General features: G+C 39.9%; 1 protein-coding gene across 1 annotated transcript in view; it reads left to right on the top strand.

The window, feature by feature from the left end:
- The window catches only part of MYO7A (myosin VIIA), a 319,096-nt gene that overhangs the window by 16,587 nt on the left and 275,943 nt on the right, over positions 1-26,566 (top strand). Inside the window, exons 2-3 of the mRNA XM_078658511.1 lie at positions 3,330-3,465; positions 9,291-9,397. Coding sequence (XP_078514637.1) covers positions 3,330-3,465; positions 9,291-9,397 — 243 coding nt within the window. The remainder of the gene's footprint in view (positions 1-3,329; positions 3,466-9,290; positions 9,398-26,566) is intronic.

Raw genomic sequence — 26,566 nt, 5'->3', positions numbered from 1 at the left:
GACAATTACTCTGGGTGTCCGATACACCCGAACCACTTAAGCTCTCCTTGAACTTAAGATTTCCACCGGTTGCGCGCGCTCACAACCTGTTCCACAGTCACTCTACAGACATTCAACTCCGCCAGACATTACAACATAGATACAATACAAAAACACCGCAATCTAACACGCATGACCCTTTATACTCACTCTCGACCGATACTGCTGCTTTTTCTGTCTCACGTCATCCGGATCTTCTTCGGCGGGCGGTTCTTCCGATCATCGATTTCTAGGGGCCTTGGGGTAAGCTAACCTGGCCTAGGTCACCGTCCTCAAGAAGACAACCATCCTCTATAGCTACCAACTGGAAGGGCGAGATTTTGATCGATACTTTACCACTATTGATCTAAACCTCGATCTGGTCGACTGAACCTTTGTTGCCTGTCTTTGAGGAAAGAAAGTGCACCTCTCTGCAAGTTAGTTCACCCAATAAAGGACTCTGCTCCCAAAGATCACAAACAACTTCTAGCTTTCAAAAGTTTATTGTAAAGATATGATAAGCTGCAAATACAGGCATCTCAGAATGAGATTCACGAGATACACAGGTCCAACTACATACATGTGTTCTCTGAAAGCCCTCAGACGAGCAACGGAAATCACTAACACAAGTTCTAAGAATAATAAAGCTATCAGCATTGACGCATATCTCTCCTTCATTTAAGTTGGAGGAAAACGCACAGGTTAGGCTGTCCCTACCCTGCTCTAGATGGTATCCCTACTTAACCAAATCCCAACCTAACGAAGGTGTCAGCAGTGAATGACCCCCAAGGGAAGTCACTCACTCTAAGTCTCTTGGTGAAAACCTATAGTTCTCCAGTCATGACCCCTCTCTGCCTACCCATCCGCTCTCTAAAGGGTCCTCAGGTATCTGCTCTAACTCCACCCAGGGGTGCTGTCCCTAATACAAAACAGTCAACAACATTTGAGACGCCCCTCATGAGACGCCTCTCACGTGGTGTAGCTTCTGGCTTTTTCCATGCTGCTTTGTATTGGGCCTCGTACGTTGGAGTTGACCTTGCTTCTCAGACTCTTCTCCGGCCCGCTGATACCCCTTAAACATTCCGGAACCCTCCTCCATGTCTGGGCCGTCTACTGAACAGACCTCTATTCATTCATTTATAATTGGATTCCCCCTTTTCCTTTGCAGACAGATATCTGCAGCCAAGAACCCAACTCTCATAGACTTCCAAAAAGGCTTGCAACATTTCTCAGCCCAGACATGTACGTATAAATCAATGTTTAAAATAATTCAGGCCCACAGCATTTCTCATAATGATTATAGCATTCAACTTCTTCATTAATTAAAGCATGTTAATACTCTTATTCTATTATTCAGTAAACACATCTATAAATCATGGCCCATTAATGCAATGGCCAAAACATTATTTCAATCTATGTCGTGAAAAGAAACACTTTCTAGCTTTGGCCCTGAGGCCTACCACATTCTGCGTTTTACCACATGCCATCTTACATTTTAGCAGCTACACGACATGAATTCAGGAATAATCACATCTAATAAAATCATATAGTGTCACACATTTCTGTATTAGTTCCACTTCTACTTAAATCTCTACATTAGCTATACATTCAGAATATAATTTCAGATACTATTAGCACTCATGGCATTTCTCCTCATGATTTATGCTTACTACAGGTAAGTGTGATGCACTCATACATTTAGGTCAGTTTGCGCTCTCTCAGTAATTTCCTAATCGCTCCTCTGGCCGACTCGTATTTCGGGATGTTAAAAAAGGCAACGAGCCGCAGTGTTTTGCAATGTCTGCAGCCTCTTAAGGAGACCTGTTACAAGAGTAAGATAAAGTTATTGCAGTAATCAGTCCTTGTAAGAACCAATGGCTTTGTTACTATTTTCAGAAGCTATGGGGCAGAAATGTTTCTATCTTTTTTATAAGTCTTAAAGGGCAAACAGAGGGCAATGTTATTTTGTTTACTTGGTACTTAAACTTCAATTCTTCGTCTACCAGGAAGCCTAAGTTTTTTACTTTATCCAGTGCCCATAGCAATGTGCTACCTGGCTTCTGTTAAAATAAATAAATAAAAAACAGGTCAGAGCTCAGCATCCGCAGAGTGTCCTGTACCATCTTATCAGACTCGGGGGTGGGTGGGGGCAGCAAATTGCATACCAACATCTTTATCACTGAACATAAAACAAAATCTGATTGTTATCTCCTTCAGGTCAAATGTTACTCTTATTTTTACATCTGTCCCAAGAACCGACCAGATTTTGGAAGTGTTCAGGAGAAGATGGAGCATTTCTCATACAGTCAGGCAGCATGTTGCTGAATGACACACTCAGGTCATATTTGATCCTACTCACTGCCTAGACCGCATTGCCGTTTCGGGCCTCGTGGTCACCTGGGAGGTAGTTCTGCGGGCCGGGTGGCGTACTGGGTGAGAAGGCTGGTGGCAGGGCTGCAGACTTCAGCGCTGGGCAATGGTGTTAAACTAGGGCTTCTTCTTGGACCTAACCAACATTATAAGTTCCATGAAAGGGGCATTGACAAGTCTTGCAAACTGTCCTTTCTTCGATTGTGGTCTATCTAGAGAATTTTAACTGTGGTTTCCAATCTACGAGGAAGCAGGACTTTTTCTTGGGATGTCCATTCCTTTTTTAATCCTATATCAGGAGACTTCTACAATTTCCCTTATATTTCATCCTGTTCTTCGCCCACTTGCCAAGATCTGTGTCCCTGATTTTTGCTTGTTGTGCTATAATCTCTACAGGATCTACTTCTGGATGCTGTTGCTTGGCTTTTTCCTCTTCCCTGATGTCCGGGGGAGTTTGGTGCCTTGCTATATATTTTAATATTAATCTTCAATCAAGAACTACACGATTTCCAAGGAGAATTTCACATTGTGTGCATTTTGTTTCTTAACTGGGACCCTCTTAAGGACATGTTTCCCACCTTTGAAGTGTACGAATCTATGCAGGATGGTACCACGGGTACAGGGAGGTGTCACCGTCGCCTTAGGGAATTCAAGAGGTGGCTCAACAGACCTTTTTTCTGCTCATCCTGCCCTTGAAACCTATGAATCAGAACACTGCAACAGTGGCTCCAAGGAAACCTTTGTTCACAATAAAAACATAAGTACATCACTGGCACAATCTCAAAACTCCTATTTTTCTTGCATACTTTTCAACTTATTTTTCTATTTGTTGTTTTATCTGATGCAGATACATTTACTATATCTTCAGTTATTCATGACAATATATACTGTGTTAATGAGTCTTCATGAGCATTGAGAATTCTATGTTTTTTTTAATTTAGGGTACAGACACCACTATGCTGTACAAGCTGAATTCTCAGCACAAACTGAACACAAACTACATCCCTCCAAAGAACAATTATGAAACACAGTTTGGCATTAACCATTTTGCTGGAATTGTCTACTATGAAACAAGAGGTATGTGACATAAGTACGTGTATCCTAACTGCCAACAGTGGCATGACATATCATGTAATTATTACCATCCCACTAAGTATTGTAAGATTGTTTTCTTTGTTTTATATTGGAAATACATTTCCTACAATAGCCAATTAGGGTACATTTCGAGAAAGCTTGGTATAAATCTTCTAATCTAATCTTCTAATACATGTAGAAAAAGATAGTTAAAATAAATTGAGAGACATAACAGAGTAACGTAGACAGTCTGACATTTGTGTAATCTGTCTGCCTACTTTAAAAAAAACTATAGTTCTCTACCTAAGCGTTTAGTATTTTCCTGTAGTGGGTGTGGTTTATAAATGAGCATTGGCAAAGGCAGTTGCCTTGACTTGCACTTTAGTCCTGATTAATTTATTCAAAAAGTTACCTGGAATGAAATAAAACAAATACTATTGCTTTCTGTATACAATACATCTATGAGATAAGTAATTTCTGTATGATGATATTTTCTAGTTGTGAGATGTAACAAGATGAAGCACTTCATGGGGGTTTGTTTGATAGTTCAAACAGCCTTTAGCATGAGGTGAGAGAACATTCTCCTCTAGGAGGAGCTGAAGCCTACTCTATGTATATTTTAAAGAATTGGTTTGCCATTCCAATGGTACTCTCTGGAAAGTAGGTACACAATGCAGTGGCATGCTAGTTCTGCCTGCCAAAGGCTTAATAATTGGAACAGTAATCATCTTGATCCAATATCTACAGATTTCAACCAATCTATAGAGCTTGACCAAAATGTAAAAATACACATGAATTACATCTTAATTGACAATTTGAATAATTCTTTACTGTTGGAATTTATAGAGAAAATATTTGTTTTTTAAAATTGTAATATAGTTATAAATATCAGCTTATTCACATCCTTCTTCTAAGTAAATGACATATCCTTTTAGCTTCATTTTCTTTTTAACTTTGAGGTGTCCATCGTTGTCAGGAATGGTTATTTCATGTTTACTTTAAGAGCATTGCAGCAAAACAGTAACTATTATAAACGTTTTAGCTAGTCCTAAAACAAATGTTACATTAGCTATGTCAAATGCACATTTAGGGCACATGATTGTTTAGTACCCAAAGACAGAGAGGTATGTCATTCAGCCTTTTATAATCAATAACATGTGTAGCATTGAGTTTGCTAACCATAATTCACTTAGTTGATAATGTTGGTGGTGGACACATATAGAGAAAACTAGAAGATTTTCACATTGAGTGAAGGTACAATTTATAAAATCCATAAATGTTCTAAACCCATGGAGCATTTTAAATCTTAAATAAGTCAATTATTTATTTAGATTTTTATACAATTGAACATTGTAATTTCCTCATAAAATATCATAGTGTGAGGGCCATGAGGCCCCATTATCTCTGTGCAATGTAGTTGCTACATGAAGATGGAGAAATGTATTACTGCGTAGAAGCACCTTTTTTCTTGAATTTTAGTTCCTGTTCAGTCTCTCTGAAAACTTCGATCTGCTCTTTTTATGGCACTTACCATGTACAAATAACAAGATACCACAAACCGTTCATATCAATTATACGAAAAACCAATATGTCTATATTTGCAATGCTACAAGACAGCCACTAGATTATAATGGAATGCCACCTATATTTTATTAAATAAAAAAGCGTTAACACCAATAAAAGTTATTCATCATACAAAATCATAAATCTACATATTATTAAAAAAACATATCATTATTCAATTTCAGATTTTACACAAGCAGCATATTGATTAATAAAGAGGGAGATGCAAAAATTCATTGAATGTCAAAACAAATATTATATCACATATGTAAATACTACGAATCATACGTACACCGTATCCAAGTGTTAAAAACAATTTAATTATTTTTTCCAAAAGAATGCTAAAACAAGAGAAGAGGGAGACAAACAATAAATACAACAATACACTTATTAGTGGTTCGTGGACTAATCCGGGTCAACACAACTCAAAAGCCAGACATATATGCAGGACAAGTATTTTTATCACAATGACCGGCCAGTACACTAGATTTAGTTTATCCCAGGTGTCGACACGTTTCAGTGGTGCTCGCAAAGTAAAGTCTGAAGATTTTACAAGGTGATGCATATTATATTTGTCTTGATAAAGGTGTCCATTACTAAGCGAGCACCACCGAAACGCATCGACGCCTGGGATAAATTAAATCCAGTGTACTGGCCAGTCATTGTGATAAAAATGCTTTTTAGTTGTTTTGACCTGGATTAGTTCACAAACCACTAATAAGTGTATTGTCGTATTTGTTGTTTGTCTCTCTCTTCTATTGTTTTATCTTTCTCGTTGTATTTAAAAAAAAATAGTTTTTAACACATGGATGCGGTTTATGTATGATTCGTAGTATTTGCATATGTGATATAATATTTGTGTTGACATTTGATGCATTTTTGCATATCCCTCTTTATTATTCAATATGCTGTTTATGTAAAATATTAAATTGAATAATGATATATGTGTTTTTAATAATAATATATAGATTTATGAATTTTGTATGATGAATAATTTTTAATGGTGTTAACGTTTTGTTATTTAATAAAATATAGGTGGGATTCCATTATCATCTAGTGGCTGTCTTGTGGCATTGCAAATATAGGCATATTGGTTTTTCGTATAATTGATATAAATGTTTTGTGGTATACTTTTTTATTTTTATGTAATTTTTTTAAGGGTTTTATTGAAGAAAACACGAGAAATATACATATATCGGGTGTGATACATAGAATACAATATTGCGATAGTTGAGCGAATAAATCAATGTGGGAAATTCAATTCAAAGGAGTGTGCAATGTCAACTTAGTTCGGTACATCAATAAGGAGAAGTACGATCAACAATCCAGCGAAGTAGCAGCCAGCAGGGCTCACCCACCCATAGTTCAGGATAATGAAGACAAATCAGACACCCCGATACATAAGAAAATCAATACAGGATAAACAACCCGTCTCTCGCAAAAGAAAAAAGGAAAGAAATAAAAGGCCATAGAACTAAACTAAGGCAAAATAACAAACCCCTCCCCTATCCCCCCACCCTGCACCCCTGCAATGGCTACGGCCCATCCCCACTAGCAGTGTGCCTGTCGCCCCGGAACTAGACCTAAAAGAAGGAAAAAGAAAGAAAGAGTGGAGGAGGAAATATCAAACAGGCCCCCGGTCTCCCTTACCCCCCGCCAGTAGCAACCCGCCCCCACACGTATCCAGAATAATAAAATGCAATGATTAAAATCAGACGGGGGGAGCTTGTAAGAACCACCCAACTCCCACGCTAGTATAGGTTACAAATCCCGTATCAAATGAAGCCATTGTTCAAACCCATCCAGTCAAAGTCAACCCTGGCCACTGCGATTTTTCATGCAAACCCTGTCCGCTCGATCCGCCATCCCAATGAGAGTATCAAAATGTTGAGAAAGTTCAAAGTCAGTACGGAAGGATTGAGGCCAGGATAATAGTACACAAAGTCTAAGAGTCAAACGATGTCCGCTGTCCACCAAAGATAAATCGCTAGAGCGTATTTGAACCATCCAGGAGAAAAAGGGTGAGGTAACAATCCTGCAGTCACTGGAGAACTCGCTCTGAAATATAAGATCATCCATGTCCATCTGGGGCGGTATCGACACAGGGCATGATGTAGATTCGATAGTTGCTAGCAGTCGTTCGGGGGTCGACAAAAGATACCAAGTCTGGCTTCAGTGCTGGGCCCTCCGTCTCAGACGCTTCTAGCTCCTCGGGTAAAACAGCTTGGTCCAGAACCAACAAAGGGTCGGAGTCCGGTCTCCGGCAGATGATATCGACCGTTACGACCATCCTCTGGATGATGGCGGTGACCTGTGAATGGAGCTCCCCAATGGCGGCCATTACAGTATGCAGCGACGGTATACATTCCACCCGCTCCATCGCCCCTCACGAAGCGACCAAGCAGGTCTCTGAACCCCGGAGGTCGACCACTCCGGGGCACCAGGCACAGGCAAATCCGATGACAACTGTGGGCACTCTCAAAAGCGCGATCTCAACTCCGTCGCCGCCAGCGAGGAACCAAGCCCATCGATCCCGGGAGCCCAACGGGGCCCCCGGGCAGCGGCTGCCCGAACACAGCAACCGATGCGTCACACCGCCGTAGCTGCGAGGGAAAACTGCCACCGAACCACCATCCAAATCGGACAAGAAACACTCCACTTCGGGAGACCGGACGCTACCCACGTCCCGCGGCCGATGTTGTTCAACTCCAACCCGGCTGGGTTAGAAATCAAGGCCCCGGCTTCAACTCTGGGTTAGGCCGAGAATGTAACACGGCGTATCTTCGTCATTCAAGCAGCTAGAAATTCCGGGATTGCACCTTTAGAGTCAGGAACACATCAGCTGCACGGGAGACCAGTGAGAAATCAGGATAATCGTCAGGATTTGTGAGCAACTGGCGGAGGTCGGCGGAGCCGGGAGCTTATGCGGCCATCTTGGTTGCTAGCGTAGCTCCTCCCCCTTTTGTGGTATACTTGAGTTTAATGGTTAAAAATTATTTAGTTACCGAAGAGAATTTATATTCTTCTTTGACAAAATACCGCCCTGTCCCTTTTGTACGTGGGGCCTCTCTCTCTCTTTACCAAATGACAAGATACTCCAGAAGAAAAGATGTAAGGGTAGAGGAAAGGGCATTTATTTTGAAAAGTAAATCTCATGGTCTGTTGTATTGTATGGGGGTCATTTAAAGGGCTGGTAAATTTAATTGATCTTTTTAGCTTGAACATGCACAAGGGTAATATTGTGTTTTATTATATCTGATCCACACATTATTCACAGCAGAAGAAATTTTCTAATTGAATCTTTTCCTACAGAGGAAACCAATAATAACAGCAGAAGATATTTTCTAATTACAGTGTTTCATACAGAGGAAATGAATAATATGTTATTTTTTTATTATATTCTTGAATTTTATGGTTTGACTTTTGTTTTAATGAATAATTATTGTGACTACAGAGTACTACGCAATTTCGTAGATACATTTGAATAAGTGTTATTGCTGATACAGTAGATGTAAAGAACTTATTTGTTTGTAGTTTATTTCACCAGGTAGTTTGTTTTTGTGCTTTTCACCTCCTTTAAGTAGCTTGCTCATTTTACAGTGCTTCAGTCCATAATCTCTAATTAGGATTTCTGGTTTATCTTGAAGCCAGAAATACCGGATGTTCCAAGAATATGCGCTGTAGGGACTAACTACGCAGGAGACACATTAATGGGCAGGTCCTAATACTGTATTTGAGATGCCTCCAAAGGTGAGACATAAGTTGAGATAAGTGTAAAGAAGAGACAAGGGGTTTTACTGTGTGCCCAGTAAATTAAGAAACAATAACAGAATTTTCTTACATTGTTTTGAAATAAAATACATAAATACAGAATGGACAGATGTCTTCTGACCCAAGAGCAATCTCTTAAATAAGCCATTTGTGCAATGGTCTCGTCGGCATAAAATTGAAATATTGTATGGTGAGTAGTGTAACTCAAAGAAGCCTCTGCTGATATCATCTGATGCACCGTCCTATGTCCTAAGTTAAGAGTGCTTGCAATCTCTAATTTATTAATCATGTTTATGGACACATGTGGTTAGAGAAGTAATCACAGAGGAAATATGAATGGGGCAATCATTTGTCACCAGATGCTGCTGTGTTGATGGAACTGAATATTTGATACAATTGGATTAGGTATAAAGACATATCCTACTGGCTAATAAAGAAAAGCTAGCTTTGAGTTTGAGTAAAATTTTTGATCTATGTCTTCTACATTTCTACAGGGTTCTTAGAGAAAAACAGGGACACGCTACACGGAGACGTCATCCAGCTTGTTCATTCCTCTAAGAACAAATTTATCAAGCAGATCTTCCAGGCTGATGTTGCAATGGTAACATGCCCACAAATGTTTTGCAATGTAGACCATGGAGTCTCATTTTTAAAAAGTGTTTTATAGTGTTAGTGCTGTGTGACGTAAATGGATAAATTTACATGGTGCTAAACCAATTAAGTAATGTATTCCAAACCATACCCAGTGGTATATCACTAAAGAGGACTTAGAAGGTTGCCATCATTTGCATGTTGTATACTTTATAGAAAAACATGACAACTCCTGAAAATATTAGGAATGTTGTTTGATTCTCCCTAGTTGTCACATTAGTTTGTAGCCTAACTGAATCATTGACTCAAAGCATTTAGGCCGGCAAAATAATTAGGGGAAAATTGTAAACTATACAGAAGAAATTAACTTCAAAAAGGGATTGCAAGTTCAGTGTGCAAAATGTTGACATTGTTTTTAGAGCACAAATTATCCTAACTGCATTTATATAATATTTAAGTAACTTTTGCTCCATACAGACTTGTCACTCATTAATATTTTGTGGATATTTTTATTTGAGAGTTTTCCAGTTATTTTCTGTCCTAAGAAAACTATGTAGTCTGGCTAAGAGATGTTAGTTTGTTCTATTTTTACTTAGGATTGTCAATATCCCAGACCAGACTGTCTTGACTCTTGCATTGTCTGAGGCAAATTACTGGCCTTTATAATAATGAACTATGTTGCATGGGAGTATGGGTTTTATGACACATTGGCCTCTTGAGTCTCTCTAAAATGTGGCTTTCTCTTTACACTGACCACATTCAGAGTCAGATTTATTTTATTTTATAGTCATTCAGGATTAAATGGGTATGAGGCATGTGTACTTAACTGAATACACCGAACATTGATTGTATGATTGATTCATATCCTATGGGTCCCGAAGCGCTCAGTCAGTGTCTAGTAAGTTGTGGTAACAACAACAAATAGTTAGAGTCTATTTGTTTATATTTATGGGGCAGACCAGCATGTGTATGTGGTCAAAAGACGCATCAGTACAATGTAGGCATTATGTTAAAAATACACTTATATCGTAATTATTTATGTAATTATTTATTTGGAGCTATACATCTCTTGAGAGTCACATCAGGGCACTAAAAGGCGAACAAAGTTCATAGAAAGACAAATGGGGTCACAAGACACAGTACTCACTTACTGATTAATCAGCTGATGATGCCAGTCAAGCTTGTTTTCACAGCTTAATGCAATCAATGGATTAAAAAACGTTTAAGGTTGCACACTAACTTCAACGCTTATAGCCTCACAATATTTATATTAATAAAGTACAACACCTAAAAGTGAATTTGTAATTAACAACAACATTTCTACTACTTATTGGTACTAAATTCATTGTCATTTTTGTCAAAGTGGTATGGGTAATGAGATAAGTAGTCTCATCTGTAATATGATGTGCAACTTTTGTAACTGAAAATGCTTTATAGACGGTGAAGTCATGAGCATTTAATTTTTGTGCACGTTATGGTTTGAATTAGTTTTATATGAGTGTTGGATTGTGCTCCTCACCATAAATTGCAAATTTCAGTGATTTTTCAGTTTTAATTCAGAACTATCATCCCATTTTTCTTATGCAGGTAGCACTATCCATGCTCCTGCAATATGTATATATAAATATAGAGACACAGACACAAGATTGCACCCTGGATCCATTGCAGCCATTATACTTCAGCTTTACAAAAAGCTACCAAGAGGGTTGTTATTGATCCATATCTGCATTAGAGCAAATGCTACTCTGTATTATTATTCGTATACAATATTACAACAAGATACAGACAATAAGCTAAACATGACAGTAAAGCTACTTGAACAATTGTATTCCCATATTTCATTCTCCTCTATGAATAGGGAGCAAGCTGTCAGTTATATTCAAAAGGAAGAGTTATCAATTATCAACATTGATTTTCGTCAATTGAAGCAAACCTACATTGAAATAAAATGTGACATTTCACACAATTTGTTTTATAATTGACAAATAATAAAAAATAGTTGGGTACATGAATGGCCCTTTCTCATGTTGCAGTGCAACCTTGTACCTTTCAACCTATCAATACATCCTACTGGCTGTCTTTCTCATACTGGTGGATTTTTCACTAGTATCTCTCTACACACAACAATGAGAGAGTTTCCAAATAAAAACCCAGATGATGAGTCTCTGCCAACGGGTAGGCTGATGTGTCCAAAGGACATCCTGTTGCACCCCTGAAATGATATTGGATGCTGGTGTTACGCACACACATGTCCCAAGGACATGTGTGTGTGTGACATACAACTTAGAAAAATGCACTTAAGAGCATTTTTCTAAGTTTCCGCTATTTCCCACGAGGTTTGACTTCGCGGTAAATAGTGGCCCAAAATTGCGAATTCGCAATTTTTAAATGTTTTATGAATTGCATTTAAGGAATCTCAAGTAGAGATTCCTTAAATGCAATTCTGCGCAAATTTGCGAATTCTATAATTGCGATTTTTGCATTTGGGATGATGAATCCCAAATGCAAAAATTGCGCTTGCCTTTGCGAGCCGATTTCGGCTTCATGAATCTACCTGTTTATGTACTGAATATCTTTGCAGTTAGAGCCCGGAAACCTGGTACTTTGGTTGTTCACTTGACTATCAACTTCATGTTCTGACCAATTACTTTGGCTTTTACCATAGCATGTCAAAGACAATAATCATCACATTATTTTTAATTATATACTATATATTCTTAGCACATATAGTTAAATCTTGTTTTGATTGTTTTCACATGTGTGTTTATGTAATGCCATGACACACCTAAATATGCGACTGAAAATTCTGGCATGGCCTTTTGAATTGATCACAGTCCTTATTATGCCTATCTCTATCTAGTGCGCTTATATCTTCCCACCTTGGTCCCTCGTGGTCCATACTTACATACCACTCCAATTGTGAGGAGGAGATGTGGCCTAATGGTCCGAGCTGCCAACTTGGGAACCAGGTTCCAGTCCCAGCATAGGCTCAACTAACAAGGATTCTAAGCAAATCACTTAATCTCTCAGTGCCTAAAATATAAAAATGAAAGAAAAAAAAATCTGACCATGTGTATTATAATCTGGTGGTCATGTAGAGTGCTCTAATGCCGCTTGTGCGAGTTTGTGCTATAAAAAACTGCAAAACAAATGTTTTTCAAGAACTAAGTGTATATGTATTGGAATTTATAGATCTTCAACAGCTGTAAAGAAATATCTTAAGCTAATTTGATAAAGTGGAGAGCATTAGACAGGGCCAATTGGTCTATCGGTTCTTCCACCTTCGATTCAGGAAGAACATCATGCACCATATTTTTCCATTAACTTAATAATCTTGCAAGGTTCTGATTGTGATAGTAAAACCTAGATGGCAACAATAAAAAATATTTCTGAAAATCATCTCATGCTACAGATCTGTCTCAAAATAATTAGTTCTATCATGTGTGGCTCATATTTATTGATAAAGAGTCACTACTCATATAGTCTTAACCAGATGGTATTAAAAATTCTCCATAGCCTGACCATACAATAAACACTTCAATACATTTGACCTAGGAATTAAAAGTAACACCAACATGGATCATATAATTCTTTTTTTGTTTTAAATACACAAAGATAGCTGCATAAGAATGAACAAATTTAGACCCTAAATCTGTGCCCTTCATTTGAAGGAAAGTGACACTCTAAAATAGAAGGACTTGCAAAAAAGATTCAAGTGTATGAAATATTATACAGATTGGCAACACCTATCATACCTTATTCTTGATTCTGTCACTTGCTTTCCTTGCATGTGCTGTATTGGCCGATCTGCATGTTTTGAATCCAGAATAAGAAAGATGTTAGTGGTCATTTATGTATATCCTGAGGACTTCCATGGAAAATCAGATACACCTTTAGCAAAATTCGGAATCATTAACAGTGGCTTAATGAACATATTCATATGAAGTCAGTGAGCTAAAAACTGTGAGTTGATTCCTACAATTTATTGGATATCCTGTAGGTTAACTCGGGAAGACAAAAAAAACAGGTATCATCAGGAGTCCTTATTGTCCAATATGGGAAGGGCAATGAAGGAGTGAGGACAATTCACAAAAAAAGCTAAAGCAGTCTTTCTGAAATAGATCCATTTTTGTTAAGCTATCTCTTATTAACATTTTTACTTGAGAGCTATTTCTTCCATTTATAAACTTATGCTATGAAAACAAGCACTGTTGACATAATCAATTAATGAATACATATATGAAGATATTTGCAGATGTGGCAGGATTCTTCTTGATTTAATGTGCAGATGATTTCATGGACATTTATGTTTTGAACATATTAAACAATGTAAATGCTTTGTTAAATGGTTTTGCTAAAATTGCATGTGTAACATAATTTGGTGTTTGATACCACCACTATTTGCCATGATTTTTTGCTCACTGTTTTCCAAGGTTTAGCTGGTACAGATTTAGTAGTGATTTGTTGTTCCAATGATTTTTCCTGCAGCAGTGTGTGACGTTCCAGACAGCTTATAGCCATGATCAGTTAACTTAGGCATTTGGAGCCACATAACCACTACTTTGTCTGTTCTGTGTTTAACATGGAAGCCAGTACAGGGATTGCCGTGCATGAGTTGTGTGGTACAGCTGACCGCTTAGTTCTGCTCTGGTTCGATAGGTTTGCACTAGTTGAAAGTGTTTTAGTAGCTCTTTGAAACAAACTTTTACTTGGTTTTGTATAGATCCATACAAGACTGTGCTAGTGTACTGATTGGTTGACATTGTGCTGGAAACTGAACTTTACAGTGAAATGTGATGGTAAACGGAAGAGGTTTTTCTTGCAACTTTCATGATAGTATTGACAGATAGGTTTATGATGCCTTCAGCAGTAAAGCCATCCCTCTTCCATGTAGTTTATTCCAGGATGAATCACACTAATGTTAATCATGTGGTTTCGCAAAACAGAAGCATTGTGATTTCTGGGTGAATAGAGGTGTCTTTGGATGTATGGCTGCACACATACTAGAAAAAACATGAAACAGTCCCAGTTCTAATTTCCATAAAATACATATTCCTGTTGATAATTACTTGTGAGAGTTTCTGCCACCCAAGAATGTCCTTGGGTGGAGTGTGCAAATGAGTGACAACTGTACACAAAACTGAACATCCAGCACAGATCTAGCTATAATGAGGTGTCCACTAGTCAATTTAGTTCCTAGGAATATTAAGCATGCTGGTTGATAAAAAAAGAAAATTCATCAGCATCTAAGGTAGCTTCAGTTTCCTCCAACTACATCTATAGTGACCTCTGTGAAATATTTATCTGAGCATCTGTTTCAATATTACTTATGCTGCAAAAAGTCCTTCAGCATCTAAAGTAATTGCTATTTTGCTCCAAGCACAAACATAAGAACTTAATGGGAGAGAAAACGGTGCCGTCTCTTCAAAGAAATGACACAGTTCTGCTCCTTTCATGCACCACTAGAGCACTTGCAGCTGCCTTGCACCAAAGCAGATATCTTTGCACCATTGTGCATGGGTGTCTGCATTAAGGACAGGATAGTTTTTGTGCAGGAGCAACATCTTCCTGCACAACAACTATACTTTGAGGCTATTTCCTCTTTATATGTGTGCTGCAGGATACAGTACATATGCAAAAAGGAAATAACAAGGGGAAATAAAGATAGTTCTCCTCTTTGAGCCAGCCTCAGGCATGTGCACCATTTAGTGCAAACCTATGTCTACAAGTCTTTGAAAATGTGCCTTTGTGTCAAAATCCATCGGTGGAAAATCAGCCCCATGGTATTCTCCTTATCTTAAAATACTAAAAAATATTTGTAAAATTGCGGAGTGCATGGAGAAAGGAATACAAAAATATTATATCGAGAGAAAGTGAGGCTATATCACACTGAAATCCAACAAGCTAAGGCCTTTTATTTTTAAATGGAAATTTACAATGCCACAAAAGTGACATGTTCAGAGTTACTAGGTCTTTGCTGGAGCCCACCACAAATGCCGCTGTGACTGAAACTTCCACTGATCGGTGCAACGCCTTGGCCAACTGCTTTAAACCCACAATTCTGAACATCTACCAATCATTCCAAGAGACCAAACACCGTGACACTTTCATCCCATCGAAGGCTAATGACAAATGAATGTACGTCCACTCTCTCCCAATTCCCCCTCCATTCCCTGGGGAAGTTTAGTGCTCTGTTCAGGAAAATCAAGTCTAGATCTCCTCTTGAGAACGGTGCCTTTGAGAGTCCTTGCTCTTGAACCAGAAATTATTTTTTCCATTCTGCTAGAATAAGTCAATCGCTCCCTGGAAAAGGGCACAGTACCTTTTCCATGGAAGCATGCGATGATCAGGGTTGACTTAAAGAAACCTAACTTTGGCCTCCTCTGTCTGGATATATTTCGCCCAATTTCCCTGCTACCAGGCCTAAGTAAAGTGGCAGCAAAGCATGTGAATAGATGCTTGTCAGATTTCCTGGAAGCCAACCTAATCCTGCATCGCACACAAACCGGCTTTTATTTATTTATTTATTTGTGTTTTATAGAGCGCGAACTTGACCCATTAGGGTATCAGAGCGCTTTACAGGATTAGTAGGTTGAATACAAGAGACTTGGAAGGGGGGTTGGAAAACATAGAGGATACAAACATTTAAAAACATTATACGCTAAAATAGAGGTCCCAGATCCTTGGGTGGGTTGCCCGGAGGTGCTGGGTGGCTGACATCCGGATGGTCTCAGGTGTGGCGGTAAACGGAAGAAGATCAGCAACACTGAGGTGGTTGCCCCGCAAGAGATTCGGAGAAGAATGTTCCCATTAGGAAGGCTTTGGCCTCCTTTTTAAAAAGTGCCAGGGATGGAATTCTTCTAATGGCGGGTGGGAGTGATTTCCATATTCTTGGTGCGGCCCCAGAGAAGGCCTGATTGTAAGATTTTTTTTTCAAAAAGGGTGCTGGTTGGGGCAAGAGGTCATTGGCGGACCGGGAGTTTCTGGTTCCTCCGGATATCACGAGCTTCTGGGCAAGAAATGCAGTGGAATTAGAGTATAGAGCCTTGTGCTTTTGGCCTATGCACAGTACAGAGACCACCCTATTAGCAGTGGTGGAGGAGGCAAAAAGGAGAATGGACCAGGGGGCTACAGTGGCCATTGTACTCTTTGATCTTAGTGCGGCCTTTGATACGGTCAACCACTCTATACTTCTAGATAGAGTTGCTAGGGCCAGAGTCGCAGGGAAAGCTCTAGAGTGGGTGATCTTCTTTTTAAAGGAACTCACATTCCAAGTCTTCGATATGGATTGTTCCTCTGAAATTTTGTCTGTGTGTTGTGGGGTCCTGCAGGGGTCCTCTCTTAGCCGGATGTTGTTTAATGTATACCTCCAGCCTCTGGTAGATATTGTAGCTCCCTCTCGGATCTCTATAGTCTCCTACGTGGACTACACCCAGTTGGTGTTGTCTTTTGCCCCCGACTCGGATCCCACAGCATCTAGTTCGGACTTTGCCTAGAGCAAGTAGCAAGTTGGATGAAAAAGTCTTGCCTGAAGCTCAATGGGCCAAAAACAGAATTAATGATTCTTGGGGAAAACACCTCTGTCCAACAAGGCTGAGCTGGCCTGCGGATCTCGGTCCACCTCCAACTCGTAAGGCTGTTATAAACAGGTTGAGGATGTGGCTTGAAGATACCCTGACCATGGAAACCAAGGCCACTAAGCTAGTTGCTTTGAAATGCTGCAAATGTTGGGCAGAATTCTCCCTCTGCTCCCCCAGACCTCGAGACAAGTGGTGGTTCAAGCCCCTGTTGTCTCCAATGTGGACTATGGCAATTCTTTGTATCTAGGATCTCCTAAGGCAGTGGTTCGGAAACTGCAGTTTGCGCAAAATTCGGCCACGTGCACACTGCTTGGAATTCCCAGATAACAGATAGACAAGGATTAAGAGATCCGCACTGGCTTCCCATTGCCTGAAGAGTGGACTTCAAATCACTGTGCATTGCCCATCGTGCATTACATGGCCAAGGCCCACCTTTTTTATGACAGTTTGTTACACCTTACAGATTTCTTAGATCTTCAAACCTCTATTTGTCTACCACTCCGGTTCTAAAAAGAACTCCCTTCTCTTGCATGTCCGAGCCATAGAAAATTAAATATGCTTCAGAAAAGCAATCAAAACTTAGCCCTTTAAATAGATTCGTTTTGTAGGTGCCTCTCCCTTATTGTTCTGGTGCTACCTCTCATCCAGCGCTGGGATACCTCTGAGGCGCCATGTGCTCTATAAATTCAATAAATAGAAATAGAATAGAATTCGAATAGATGCACATGGATGTCCATGCATAATACATGGGAAGCTTACCTATTGCAAAGTAAATCAAGGTGGAGCAAAGTAAAAAAAGCTGTATTGCTTTTTTTAATAAAGCAAACAAAATTAACCATTTGTGTTGCTTTGTAAATACCACAAATGATTTTGTGTCGCGTGTGCATCAAAAAAGTGGGGCAAACCCGATGCAATATCTTTGAAAATCTGGCCCAAAATCTTTAGCTGAGCATGTGTTGCAATATTACGAATGCTGCAAAATGTTACTAAACCCCACCAACATGGCATAGGAGATCAGGTGAAGCGCATCGGTCATACCCTCATAAAGAGGACTGACACACATGTTGAGCAAGGAGTACATGGAAAATGCTTAGCGTAGAAGGCGTAATACCATAATTAATATGCTGCAGCAGGTGCAGCTTAATTTCTTCTGTGACAAAATGTGCTAGACTCACTTCCACTGAAATATGTTCCATTGATTTCTCTCTGACATATTACGAGATATTAGAGGAGACTCCTTAAGTGTATGGGTTATATTTATAACATGAATATCTAATGAATACAGTACATTGATATAAAGTTAGATCAGCGAGGGATATAAATGAAGAGAGCAGTGGTCATGAGAAAGCCTTAGGTCAGGAAGACAAGCACCTTGGACATAATCCAGGATTCTTAATGGTGACGACAACTACATCATGAGAAGCTATCCTATCAAGTTAGGACTTGCAGAAGGACACTTTCAGAATGTAGAAGACTGCTAAGTTCACCAAAGACTTTACTGAAACTGAAGGCAATTTATGAAACGTGCAGTAGTTTTGTCACTGTCCATTAGATTTGTTTTGCCAGAGAGGTTGAATGTGCTTTTTTTTAGGTAAATCAAGCTCAGATGATTGCATTTGTCAATGTTGATAAAATCTTACAAACAGGTAAATCTTTTCTTTGACTTAAATATTAACCTCACACTCAAGATCTAAAAGATCCTCTCTCGTTGATGTTTGTTCTTTATCTCTTCATTTTTTGTCTTTTCTCTCCCTCTCTCGACCCTTTCTCCTTTTTGTATTTGTAGTTTCTCTGTGGCTATTCATCCAGCGCTTTTGGTCAGACTTCACCCCCCTCTCAAAAGGTAACCAACGGAGGTCCTTTTTTTAATGTCATCTGTAAATAGCACAGTCCATGCGTGTGCTTGCATCTTTACTCTTTCTGCTCTCTCCTACTTCTTTCTGTATGATGAGTATGTTAGTTGAATTATGTGCACTGCAACTACATTTTTGGAATCTAGTAGTTGGCAAGAGAATGCTCCTCTTACCGGTATTTGAATTTTACGGCGAACACGTTTACAACGCGGTTGTTACACCTCGATACATTTACATCATGGTCATTACAACACAAGTCGTTACAACGACTTGCACTGGATGGCGCTCTAAATCAAGGAATAGTATGATTTCCTATTCCAACACCTTCCCTACTGTTACACACGCTGGTGTTGGAATAGTAAATCATACTATTTCTAAGTCCAGCGCCTCTAGTGCAAGTCATTGTAACAACTTGCATTGTAATAACCGCGAAGTAACGTACCGCGATGTAAATGATCGCGTTGTAACGTCATATATATTTGAATTTTACTTATTAAAACATAGTCCTTTATTCCATATGCATATCGTAGCGATGGAACCATGTTTCAAAACCTACACTGAAAAACTTATTTTTTGTGACTGCCTAAACAATAGCAAAATCCCATGTATGACCAGATGATTACATAAGCTTCAAATTCATTTATTGGAAAATTATTTGAGAACATGAGTATGCTAAATAAATGTCTAATTCCATATTACCAATTGGGAACTGTCAAATCTGTCCAAGGTATGAGGTGTAGCATATACCATAATCCTTATTTTTAGGCTGAAAAGATTTTGGAGAAAAATAATGCACTCCCAAATTAATATCACCCAGACTTGTATGTTGGTCATTGGTGAATATGTTGGCATTGTCAAAAGTGGGTTAGGATAACATCACAGTAATTACTAGGAAATGTATGTTAGTAGCATTAATATTTATGATATGTACAGTAGAAAAACAAGCACTTTTGATAACGTTAAGGAAATAATACAATTCAATTCAATAATCTTTATTTCGTTGCAATTGCATCATAAAAGATATACAAAATACATGATATTTATACACAATACATAATATACGTGGCCACATTATCATCAACAAGTGTACATAAATGTACAATTCAAAATGTGCTAGTGCATGACCGAATACTATCCCTGAGCCTTCACAGCTAAATCACGGGAGTGGGCTTAAAACATACATCAATAAATATAGTTAAAAAGAGGTTTAAAATATTTACACAATTAAAAAAGTATTAAACTAGTTTATAACAGCCAGACACTTAAAATGGCAGTGACAGTTTTTGTCTAATGAATTTTACTGCCAGGAGGAATCTACTGATACCAAACACTATTACTTGACTAGTGTCCGTAATTAATATTCTTCCCGCTTCCTTGTGCGAAGTTATTCCAATATTACGGCACAATGGCACTATCCATTTTCTTCTAGTTTCTACATAGCTTGGACAGAAAAACAAAATGTGAAAAATGTCTTCTCTTACATTATTGGTGCATAAGGTACATTTATCATTACTGATGTTCCCCCATTTTGACTCGGTTTCCCGAGTTCTTAGTATACCGTACCTATACTTTAAGTACAAGGTTTTTGCTAATGGTGGCTGAATCTCATCAAGAAACATTTCAAACTGGGCTACATTTTTCATCAATAAAAAATTTTCGGTGAAGGGGCCATGTGCTCCAACATATACAGCATCATGGCTCACAAAAGCCCAAAAAGAGAGTTTAACTATTTTCTTTGAGGACACAGTCAATGATTCCGGCTGGCTCCAAAAATGGGATAAACCCAATTTTATTAACCAGCTTTTAACGTGTTTAAACCAAAGAATATTATTACTCGTGTCTAATTTCAAAACTTCAACCAATCCATTTTTATATTCAGTTAGCTCTGGGGTAATCCACAACCTGACCCATAACAATAGTGGTCTTAATATTGCATGTAGGTCGGTGCGTCGTATATTCATATCAAGGAGTAGGGGTAATAGTGGAGTGTTACTAGGAACCTTTAATAATCCCCTTAAAAACTTATTCTCCAAGGTTTCAAATGTCTTTCTACATACGGGTCCCCAAAGTTCTGCCCCATACAGAACCGCTGACTGGACCTTGCATTTAAAGAGTTCTAACGCTGGGGTGACTGATTTGTTTGCACAGTTGTTATGCCTTTTCAGTATTGGTAGACAATTTTGTTTAAACACAATTTTAGATTTTTCTAATTGGGGTCTCCAATTTAAGGATGAATCCAATAACACCCCCAAATAAGTGAAGCTTAGTTTATAATCAAGTTTTTCTCCATTCAATGTTAAGTTTTTCCTGAAACTTTTATGAGGGTTAAGTGCCATATATTTAGTCTTTTTTACATTAATTTCTAACCCTTTTAATACACAATATGCTGTTGTTGGTTTTTGCAGACATGGGTTTGCAGAGGCTCTCTAAACTGGGACAATGAAAGAGCTCCAGCCACGGTATACAATAACATTCACCAAAAATCCTTTCTAGACTCAACACACATACACTCTCATCCTGCACATCCCTGACGCGGTGGTGCATCAATAGATCCATCATCCAGTCCCTTAAATGTCCAAAGTGGCTAGTTAAATAAGTATCTTCTCTTTTTTATATTTGTTTAGTTCCTCAACATTCACACTCTATTTCAATTCGGAAGACAAGTCTAAAGATCAGAACTGAGTTTGTAGTGTAGTCCCAAAAAGTACCCTGCCATGCAGGACCTACAACGATTACGGATAACATATACTATGGGTCTGGAGGCAGACTGACTCTGTGTACACCCACCGCATATATTAGCCTATGGTTTGCATTAGCTAGCTCGCAGGGCCACTAGAATCTCCTGTTATCGGAGAGATTAGTTTGTGCAACTTTAGAACATAATAACCTCAGACTTGTAGAAACAATATATTACTTTTCACCCAGTCAATCGTGCTTGCTTGTTTTTGCTCTCAGAGAGATACAGTTAAATGTGTTTCCAATAGGAATTTATTGTACAGTAGTTCTTCTCATGTAAAATAAGTGCGCTGTTACGACTGTAACACAATAACAGAGATATAGAGCCAGCAGTACAGTGAATAAGTGAATAGTATTGTTCTACCATTTTGCAACGGTCATGAACCTATACATGAATATAGAATGCATTTATAAAATAAAATGCGTACTCCTAAGATGCCTGACTAGATGTACCTAAGTGTACCTAGCATGTGAGTAGGTGCGAAAGAGCTAATGAGCCGAAGATCATAATAGCGAAGAATCCCGCTAGGATTTAGTCCAACCCCCATACCTGAATAGTGAGAGTGTGGGACTCCGTCCTGGTCTCGAGTTGGACTCCCCGCAAGGGATCCTCAGACCACTGGCAGCTGGAGCGATGGCATGCCAGAGCCGCAGCGTCTCTGGTCAGTGTGTCGGCCTTGAAGTCTCGGTTCCCTCCTCCTTACTGATAGCAAGAGGTGCTGTATTTATACAGTATATGTACGTGTGTTTCTCATTGTTCAGTATGAGGATGACGTTTGGGGATTAAACCTTGTGCGTCGATGGGAGAGGTGAAGTGTACCTCCTCGAGGGTGTACTCATTAATTATTCATATGTGCTATGGATGACGTCTTAGCAGTATCGATCGGGTAGAACCCACACTCGTCATGAACTTGGTGAAAGGTTTAGTCCATAAAAGGCTGCAGACCCTATAAGGTGTTATGTCCATACAAGGCAGTCTTTCCTTATTTGGAGTTATGTCCTTATAAGGCTCGTTCATATGAAATGTCGGGAGCTGATGTAGGGAAAGTGTACGATGTTACCTGGACCTATATTAGGGTACCGATATTGAATATAACAAGTTAGAAATGTCTTCCCACCTCTAATACACAGTGATAGCAGAGTCAGATGGGAGAGGTGTGGTGCAGCGGCCAGGGCGGCTGACTCCAGGGTGCAGGGCTCATGGTTTGATCTCCAGTGCCAGAGGCAGATCAGCTCAGCATTATGTGACTCTGGCAGTAGCTCACTTAACCTCCCCGACGGCCCCCAGCGCCTTGAGAACCTTACAGGTGATTAGTTTGTGCTTTACAAATACCAGGTTATAGTCAGATGCCCCCATCAGAGATATAAATCCTTTTATAAGTGACCCATGCATTTCCGTGGCAATATACACTAACATATTAACATTTGGCAGAGTAAATTGAAAATAAATTAAAGTATTTAACACTAACACCCTGACTCTCTGCTAGTGTGTTGAGGCATATTTGTAAATTTAAAGGGAAAACACTGTACCTCTCAAAAATATTAAACGTGGCCGAATGGCCTCCACTTTAAACCAGACAGTAATATTTTGATTCTACCAGCAGCTGGATCTGAATTGGCATTGCCACGCTGAAATTAATGCTTCTTTGTAAGATTGAGATACATTATGCTCAAGGTGGTAGCAAAATTCCCTTAACAATGCTTTTGCCTAGTCTGGAGAAATTTCAGATGCCAATTACACAGTGATTTCTTGACTCTGCACAGAACTAACTGGACATTTGAATCTCTAACATTCTGGCACTAAAAGAACACTTTGTATACAAGGATTGTTGCGGGGTTTTCATTGATGTTCTAGTGCTGGGACACTCCGTTGAAGTAACCAGGTGCTTTGCAACCTAGCTAATAATAATAATAATGACCCTGACGATTAAACCTGAGCACTGAGAATTGATTCATGGCTCGCCCCAGTCTATCTATTTGAAATCAATCCTACAATCAGTCAAGCACTTGGGCTTCATGCTTGCTCCACCTCTTGCTCTATAATCCCATATCTTAAGGCTGAGAAAGCCAATAGAGTGCCTACTGCACCTGCACTAAACCCCAAAGCGTTTTCTTCCTCCCGAAAACTTTGTGGGGGTATTTGTAGAGCGCACTGCTACTCCAAGGAGTCTCCTGGCACTAGATGCAGAAGGGTAAGAGTGGGGGAAGGGGGAGATTAGGGGTAGGAATACAGCCAAGTTTTCATTTTTTTCCGGAACAGGGGCGTAGATTCAATGTTTCTAAGGTGGAGCAGCATTTTATTCCAGAGGGATGGTCCAAGGTAGGAGAGAGCTTACTGGCCTGTGTCCTGGAGGCTCAATGGTTGTACCAGGTGTGTTTTGGTGCTATGGCCAGAATACCCACACCCAGTGTTTGTGTGCAGGAAAACAGAGCCACTAAGAATAAACTAGGACAGTGTCTCCTTGGGAATACTGATCTGCTGAATCTGAGTGAGAGCCCTACTGAGCAGAATCAGGTTGATATCAATGAAACATGCTCATGAACAATGGAAGTCCTACATGCTTCAAGCCTATATCAGTTCAATTGAGTGTATGTAGCCACTATTTAGCACCAAGAACCCTCTGGTGTGGTAGTAATACAGAAGGGGTCATTCTGACAACATGTTCTTGACTGACCAGGAATCCTCCAACTGTTGACTGACCGCTTACTCCACAATGTGAGGGTTTCCCTTAACCACCTAGCTCTAAAACACGCCCGAAACCTCAACACCTGATTTCAAATAGTCTGCGGAAATTTCTCAGTCTCACCATGGTGCTTTGTAACCAAAATAGACACTTTTTAAAAATAATAAGAACATGCTGTGCATGAAGTGCTCTTCGGAATTGCTGTGTTTCCTGCTTTGGTAAGGAGTTTCTATAATGCTCTCGCTGCGTGTCTGCTACAATCTTTGATTTGAAGTGTACTGTATTCGTTGTCTGGTGCCTATTTGTCCCGTATTGCAGCATCATTATTACATCTTATGGCCTACACAAAAGAGGGGGTGCCTAAAACGCATTCCAGAAATACAACAGACACGAAACAGTACATGACACGTTGGTACCATAAACAATTATGCTGGCCGGCACTATGCAACGGTCTACAGGAAAGTCTTGGACCCCTGTTACATCCCATCATAGTGTGCGAACTCTGTACAGGGCTCGCGAACTATGACACTCACAGACCTATCTTGAGTCTCCATGTAGAGTTGGCCGACTCTGTACTGAGGTTGAGGAAAGTGTCGGCCAATCTCGGTTGGTGAGTCTGTGGACTTGAATTTAAGTCTGGACTGTTCAAACATTCGAAAATGCAATATATTCTCATTAAATGTGAGGTTTGGGGGTGGGCTGGGTCAGATTGTGATTTTTGGGGGTGTGGGCATTTATAGTGGATTCACACCTCTTAACTCAATACCACAGACCCTGCAGGCCGAACAACGAAGGCGATGCTTCCTTTGAAATCTGTCAACCTGCTGCAGAGTCATTGGATGGCTGGACAACTTTCCATGTACCTACCTGTGTGCAGTTAGCATCCTGAGAACAGAGCAGCCGCCACAGTAAGACGCGTCTTACTGCACTCTCTCCCTCTGAAGTCCATGTCATGCACCTCCTTCAGCAGGGCATCCGGCATCTCTGGCCCAGGGGCGGCGGTCCGTGAGTTCAGCATACAATATGACGCAAATGCCAACACTGGAGCAAAAATAGCGCCCTCTTATGGAGGGTGCCAATATCACAGAAAACACAATGTACAGCAACGTATAAGAAAATTGGAACATTGAGAGCTGCATCAAAGGCAATGGAGCACCAGCGGCCAAGAAACAGTGATATAGGCCCGCTGCCATCAACATTACAGGACCCTAATCTATAGCCTCTGCCTCACCTGAGGTCACGTGCGGAGGCAGACAGAGGCTCTGGCCAAGGTAAATGAGCTCAGGGTCCCTCTTCCTCCTCCTGCAACTCACTCTCTCACCTGTACTCAGGTGTAGTGACAGCTCCTGCTTCTCCCTCTGCCTTACCAAAGGAAGTCACACAATCTGACAGACCCTAGGGAGAGGTAGGAGCTACAATGGCTCCTCTCTGCACTCATTGACCACTGCTGCTGCCCCTTCATGTAATTCACTTCACAGCCATGCACACTGATTTGTGCCTTATTCAATTGGGATGTGCCACCCTAATTGCGTGATTATCTTTACCCAATAACATGATAAGTTACTTTCTTCTCGCAGGGCTGTGGGTCACGTTCTCAGCTTTTCATGTCACCGAGTAAGCTCCTCTCGTGTCCTCCTAGGGCTTCATGACACTAAAATCTTCTGGTGGCTCATAAATCACAAAACCTGTTTCTTTTATCCCTGTTTCTGTGGCCAGGCCCATGTGATGCTGCATCGACCTTGGTATGCCCTGGCCCAGGCTTATCGCATTATATTCTGCTTTCTCCATGTTTCCACAACAATTATCTGTTTACTCGGGAGAAAATAAGCACATGGAAAACAAAAGGCATTTCAAGCGAGGGGGTGACATTTAAGGGCCTTGAGTTAATGATAGAGGCAAAAACAAGAAAAAAATACAGAACACCCTCTGAGATTTAATGATTCTTGTGTAGAAAGTGAAGATCTTTCGAACGCTGCGATATGAAAAAAATACATGTTAAGAAACATCTTAATAGAAAGATGGTTTCCAGTGTTATGCTGACATCTGCTACAGGAAACACTTCTTTGGGGGCACGTCCATCCTTCCCTTCCATAGGTTTCACATCCAGGCTCATAAGGGGCACAGGCAGGGGCTGGGGTGGCAGAGGTCCGTCCAAACACAGCATTGTCTGTTCTGCCCTGGGATGGTCTGTCATACCTGTGGTGGGCACTACATATCGGTGTAGTAAAGGTGGAATTTGGTCGTAAATGTTGGTCTGCTCTCAGGGGTTCTAAAATATTTTATTTTTACTCCAGAAATCAAATGATGGTATTATTTTCTTGTATCG

The sequence above is a fragment of the Lissotriton helveticus genome, chromosome 8 (genome assembly GCF_964261635.1).
Source record: "Lissotriton helveticus chromosome 8, aLisHel1.1, whole genome shotgun sequence".
NCBI lineage: Eukaryota > Metazoa > Chordata > Amphibia > Caudata > Salamandridae > Lissotriton > Lissotriton helveticus.
The sequence above is the reverse complement of the archived record's forward strand: the minus strand, read 5'-3'. Positions and strand labels throughout refer to the sequence as shown.